General features: G+C 40.8%; 1 protein-coding gene across 1 annotated transcript in view; it reads left to right on the forward strand.

Moving 5' to 3' along the window:
* Positions 1-2,010: 2,010 nt before the first annotated feature.
* Positions 2,011-6,852, forward strand: part of hoxa13a (homeobox A13a) — a 5,290-nt gene continuing 448 nt past the window's right edge. Inside the window, exons 1-2 of the mRNA XM_008421637.3 lie at positions 2,011-5,719; positions 6,213-6,852. The exon at positions 6,213-6,852 is cut by the window's right edge and continues 448 nt beyond it. Coding sequence (XP_008419859.1) covers positions 5,062-5,719; positions 6,213-6,460 — 906 coding nt within the window. The 5' untranslated portion in view covers positions 2,011-5,061 and the 3' untranslated portion in view covers positions 6,461-6,852. The remainder of the gene's footprint in view (positions 5,720-6,212) is intronic.

A 6,852-nucleotide genomic window follows, 5' to 3' on the forward strand; every position in this document is an offset into this window, starting at 1 on the left:
CATATTCATTTCTTATATTCCGGAGTAAATGAAATAAATGTAAAAAAAATAATCTGAAATGATATTTTTGGTTCATTCACTTATATAATTGGTTCATAGCCAACAATTTGGAGACAATGTATTTACTCCGGGCTTGTGTTAAAATCCGGGCTAAAAACATAATAATAATAATAATAATAATAATAATAATAATAATAATAATAATAATAATAATAATACATGAATTAAGCAGTCTATAAATTTACACAATGCAAAAGTGAACTTGACCGTTCTGTGCGACAATATTCCGTTCCTTATATTTTGTGCAGATTCCTGAATGCCTATAAATGAATGTGACACGCAGCTTACAGGCTGCAGCTTTAGCAGCCTGTCATCGCAACCTCTGAGACGTCTGCAGAAGCTGAAAGCTTAAGCAGGGATGATGTTTCGACTCACATTCTGGACTCACTCGGAGTAAATTAACGTGGCCATTAATTTAACGAACCTTTAGGTGACGTTGGAATGAAATGATCTCAGCTCTTCTTTTATTTTTGAGCGAGCCGTCATCATCGCACCGCAGGCGAGCGTCCAAGAAAAATATGGAAAAGTCAAGTGTGTGACCGCCCTGTGGTCCCCAGCTCTGACCACAAAAACATATTGGCTGTTATGTTTTGACAGCTCTTTGACAGTCACTTACTTTAAACACGTGTCGCCGTCGAAGCTGAAATTCGACCACGGGCTTTTCGGGATGCTTATTTATGTGGCAATTTGTGTTGTACGACGTCTAAATTTCAACGTACGCATCATTTTTATCAGAATTTTCTCGTTTCTCACAGACGCTTTTGGCGCGGAGGCTGTGGAATAACTTGCTCTTTCTTTCTTTCAGTTCCTTCAAAACTGGGATACATGTGGAGTTGGAACCGGGAGGGGAAAAAAATGAGAAAGCTTCAGACTGATCTGAAATCCCACAGAGTTCAACCCTGAACAATGTTTTGGTGGGTTTTCTGCAGATTAAATCTGTGCTTTGTCCCCCCCTGTTTTTGTAATAAATGCCAGATATGTCTTTTTCAAACAGCTTGGGTAAATCTAGGATTTACACTCTCTGTGCTGAATACTGGTTCATGTGTATGTGTGGGTGCACACACACCCCCTCCTCCTCCTCCTTCTCTTCCTCGAGACACCGCTCATTGTGCGTGGGCTTGTCTCTTGTCTGGGCTGACCACGTGTGCGCGCCGACGGCCACCTTGGCGACACCGGAGCTGCTGATTCTGCAGGACTGCAATACAAATAATTAGATACATAAATAATTCCCAAATGAGCATTCAAGAGTCAGAAAGGTACACATTTAATAGGAATGCCGTAAAGTGACTAAACACATCTGTCAAAAGTCATAACAGGACAAAATACGGAGCAAGGAACAGTTAACGATTAACACCACTTTGTGTTTATTCTGAGGTCTGATTTGCTTGCAGTGGCAGAAACGCCAGAAGGCGACGCGCATGCAACAGGCCGGGCCTTGTACCATGACTCATGCTTATTGCTGCTTGTTGCCGCTGAATGATTTCATTTCTTGGCTTTCCTTGTGCGATAACGCGGAGATAAAAACATGACTACTGTGCATCGCCTCAGTGATTGGCTTTGAGGGCGAACCTGGCACAATGCAACAGTGCAAACCCATGCGAACCGCAGAATCAGATCTGGATATTGGAAACAGAATGTGTAGAACTCAGTTGATTCAGAAAGTGAGAAGACTATATCAGGTTTTATTATCTTGGTTACGTCTGTGAATTAAAAAAATAAAATAAAATTCTCATATGTTAAAATGCTCATGCGCTGTCTTATTGACTGCATATAACAGGTGGGACCAGATACAAAAGTATAAATCAGAATTGTTGACTGTAGTAAATGATATAATAGGTAATATTTTGGCTTTAAATAATTATATGTTTTGAAAATTAAATTTGAAAGACCACGACCTCCAGCAAAGTGTTTTTCGTTGGTCAACAGCCGCGCTTCAGTTCAATTAAAAACCCACAGACATGTTTAAGTTTAACCGAAGAAAACTCAATCAAAAGTTTGATTAACCCATTTCATCAACCCCAACCACCTGTTAAAAAGATTTTAACAACAATGTGCGTTTTCAGACATTTTTTTTCAGCCACTCTTTCAAGATGATTACATTGAAGGAGATTTATATATGTCTATGTATGTATGTTATAATTTGGCTCATTGGTAATTCTGCTGCAAAACGTAAAATAATAATAATAATAACAAAAATATTTACGTTTAGGCTTCACAGCACATTTTGATTTTGAAGTCTAAACTACATCAAAATCTGTGTTTATACATCACATTAAATCTTAATTGATTTCAATCTTTTCCTTTTTTTCCTTATAACCCAGAAATACATGTTGAAAATAGGATCTTTTTCAGACAACAAATTCCAGCTAAATTTAATGTAAAGAAAAACAATGAAAATCAGGGTTGGTCAGCCCAGTTGATTAACCACTGCTGCCTTATAACCAGATTCAGGCATCATTGAGGTCTTTAGATAAAGGTCAAGATTGTTTTTATTTTTTCTATATCTAAGCAGTTTTTATGTCTGTTTAAAAATCTCTGAACCTCATTGTCACTATTCAATTTTACAACACGTTTAACTATAAAAATGGCTACGTATGCACAATCTACCCTCATTAAGGGAAGTTTCTTCAATTGTTATTTGAGTTTGACCAGAAATCTTTTTCATTTTGCTCCAAAAAATTGTTGATGACTGAACATTGAACGTTTTTGGCAAGTCCAATTAGTACATAAGAAAAAAAAAGAAAAAAACAAAAAGCGGGAAGTTAGACCGAGTAAGCCCTTTTGATAAACTCCAAACACCTTTCACATCACATTCACCGTTTAAGACGTTTTAATACCTTTCAGTTTTAAACCACACTTTCGTCTTGTTTATTTAGACCAAGTTGTTTGAGTTGTGCCTGTTCACCAAAAAAAGCAAAGTGGGAGAGACTGACCACTGTTTAAAAAACGAGAATATAGTTTCACTGTTTAAACGCCATTAGGCACTTGCATTAGACATAACACTTTCATAAATACGCCAGTGTTAACGTCTTTTCACCTTACACTTCCAACCACATGCTCACGTTGTTTACATTGAAGGCAATCGGTTTTCGATGTAGGCTTATAAAAGTTTCCTGGGGAGAACTCTGCTTCGACACTCCGCATCAATGCTCGACGTTCTGCAACACATTTGATTGTGGGTTCCAGAGTGAAACTAACAAACAAACAAACAAAAATAAATCAAAAATCAACTGTTTGCGTTTGCTTTACCGCACGAAACGACAACCACTGTTGCTCAAAAATGTTACGGTCAAAGTTCATTCGGGATTTTGATGTCTGGTGATCAGGCGCGTGTTTCAATTAAAAACTGTTTAAGAAGTATACTGGTGCTAATTGTATAATGTGGCTTTTTATTTATGCAGTCTAAATCACCGGTGTCATACTACGCCAAAAATATTTTCTTTTAGAAATAGAGTGGAAACAAATTTGATGAGGAGTTTCTTATTGTCAAAAACGTAAGGAACAGCATAAACAGAACTGCTACTGAACTTAAAGCTTTTTCCAGAGTCAAATAGAGCAAAACACACACACATATATAGGCACTCGCTCTCTTTTTCTCTCTCTCTCACACACATACACCCTCCACGTTTATCCCCCTCTTCCCCCTGGATCAACATCATTTTCACACCTATCTGCGAAAAAAACTCCTCCGCAATATTTGATTTTTTTTTTACTTTAAAAGGACACGATAACGTTGCTGTTTTGTTTCCATCGCCACGCAGCCCTCAAAGTTAGGCAGCAAGCGAGAAGAAGCGGGCAAAGACTAGTTCGTGAGAGAAAACGCACTAGAGAAACAAAACAAAATGATAGTAAAAGTTAGTGCCCTCCAATAGCTTTTCATTAGGACAGGAATTCTCACCCTTCTTCCGCTCTTTTCAAGCGCTCAGACGGGGCCCTTCAAAGCCTGAATGGTGCGACGGGCTGGACTGCCAGACAACAACAACTTTCAACTTGACCTTGGCCTCCAACCGCGTCTCACCTCCCTATGTAAAACACAGCCAAGTCCAGGGCTCGCCTTCTGACTTCGCATGCTGTAAACACGTCGGAAGCCGAATGCCTTCAATATTTGGAACGATAAATCAGACTTTTACTTCATCTGTGTTTCCTTTGTTTTATAGGAGGGTAGAAAAATCTCAAGCCATTTGTGTCTCGCAGAGATACTCGCAATGTAAATCACTTAAAGTGGGCGCCTTTCTATAAGGCGGATCCCACAGAGGATAGTGGAAAGGGGTATTCCTGGACATTCCTGTATTGCGTATAACCCGTAGCGTTTATCATAGTCGCACCACCGAGGTATTCGTGTAGTAGATTGTGCTCAATTTAAGAAACAAATCAAGTACACTAGTTGCTTTAATGAGCTTATTCATAAATAATACAGATTCATGCTAATGTAAGCCTGAAATGAAGACAAAGAGGGGGCGATGTACGTACGCAAAAGCAGTGCACATTGGTTATGCGTGCAAGTGACTGAATAAAAATCGTCAAAATAGCAAAAAACGAAATCGTTCTTTCTGCAAAAATGTATTTATTTGATTCTCATTTGAACGTGCTATAAGATAAAAAAATATCCAAAGTGTGAATATCTCCTTGCTTAAACACCTAAAATGTAGATGTAGCGTATGATCCTACACACAAAAAAGTAATTTCATATGCGCCGTTTGGTTCAATGGGAACCACACCATCAAACTCAGTTAAATCTGCAGGGACAAAAGCAAAAATCCCCTCATATGTACCATCACCTTACTTCGCCGCATTATTCTCCATGTAATTATCTGCTGATGTTTACCGTCCTCTTTGCATAGCCCCGGTCACATGAGGAAGTCTTGGCCAATAAGAGCCAACCTCTGCACTCCTGTGCGCGTCAGAGCGGCTTTTACTCACTGAGAGCCCCACCATCTCCTTTTTTCAGTCACTGGTCTTTTTTAAAAAGAGTCAGAAGCTTCCGATGTTGGATGCCGTGCTATGACAACGTCACTGCTCCTCCGTCCTCGCTGGGTCGACCCGTCGGTTATGTTCCTCTATGACAACGGCGGCGGTTCCGACGAAGCGAGCAAAAACATGGAGGGTTTCCCGGGTGGCAACTTCGCCGCGAATCAGTGCAGGAATCTGATGGCGCACCCCGCGTCCCTGGCACCCAGCGCCGCTGCGGCTTATTCCTCCGGGGACGTGCCCGCCTCCGGTGTGGGCGAACCAGTGAAGCAGTGCAGCCCCTGTTCAGCGGCTCAAAATTCCACCAGCGCGTCCCTGCCGTACGGGTACTTCGGCTACCCGTGCAGGATGTCGCATCACAGCGGCATTAAGTCATGCGGATCACAGCCACCTTCTGCGTATGGGGAGAAATACATGGACACGGCTGCCTCGGGAGAGGAGTTCTCATCTCGGGCGAAGGAATTTGCTTTTTATCCAACTTACCCTTCTGGGCCATACCAACCTGTCCCAAGTTACCTCGACGTCCCCGTGGTGCCTACAATCAGTGCTTCGTCAGAAGCCAGACACGAGTCCCTGCTGCCCATGGAGAGCTACCAACCTTGGACTCTCGCCCCCAACGGGTGGAACAGCCAGGTTTATTGCGCCAAGGAGCAGCCTCAGCCTGGGCACATGTGGAAGTCCTCTCTGCCAGGTAAGCAGAGCTGTTGAGCACATTTTTGAGCAAACATGGAGTAAATAGGGTGTGTGTAATGTTTGGAATTGCCTCAGAGAGAGAGAGAGAGAGAGAGAGAGCGAGAGAGAAAGAGAAAGAGAGAGTGTGTGTGTAAGAGAGAGAGAGAGAGAGAAAGATAAACCCCTTACCCTCAAATTTATCATAGTAATGTGATAAAAGGAGGGGTGAATGAAAATGTGGGCAATTATTGTAGAAATGTATTTTTAGAAAATAGTAGCATATTTTTTTAAGCAGTCGTTTATTTCACACGATTTCCATTTTTGATTTGACGTTAAATGTATATATATAAAAATTATATGTCTTTAAATTAAGTTGCAATTTTCACACTTTGTAGATATTCGTTATGCAAAAAAAAAAAAAACGTCCATAATTTAGGGAGAAACACAATTTTTTCACCACATGTGATCAGATCTGAGACATTTCTCATTTTTTACCCCCCTCCTTTAATCAGACGCAGTGTCCCACGCAGCAGGAGACGTCGGCTCGTTCCGGCGCGGGAGAAAGAAGCGCGTGCCATACACCAAGGTGCAACTGAAGGAGCTCGAACGAGAGTACGCCGCCAATAAATTCATCACGAAGGACAAACGGAGGCGGATATCTGCCCAAACCAACTTGTCTGAGCGGCAGGTCACGATATGGTTTCAGAACAGACGAGTCAAGGAGAAAAAGATTGTCAACAAACTGAAGACGATCAGTTAGTTGATTATAATTTCTGATTGCTGTTATTAATATTATATGGGACATAATCTGTTGGAGATGTACAGGCCTGCGGGTGTTTGGACACGTGGATTTGGACACCGTGCTCCTTTGCTGACTGAACATGATTCAAATTTGATGTAGGCAAATGATTTCCGGGAGCCTCTGGAACAAACTTTCCTGGGGCCTCTGAAGGCCGGACCATCTTTTTTCTTCCCTGCCTCTTGTTAAATACTAAATTGGAGAGAGAGCTTGAGACAATATACAAATATAGTGCCAGCATGTGTGACTTTTTTATTTTATTTTATTTTATTTTTTTAATATATATTTCCATTTTGTTTTTATTATTATTATTTTATTTTTTTTCTTTCATTTTTTTGGCATGCCTCTGTTCA

This window comes from Poecilia reticulata, chromosome 11 (genome assembly GCF_904066995.2).
Source record: "Poecilia reticulata chromosome 11, P_reticulata-male-v2, whole genome shotgun sequence".
Classification (NCBI taxonomy): Eukaryota; Metazoa; Chordata; class Actinopteri; order Cyprinodontiformes; family Poeciliidae; genus Poecilia; species Poecilia reticulata.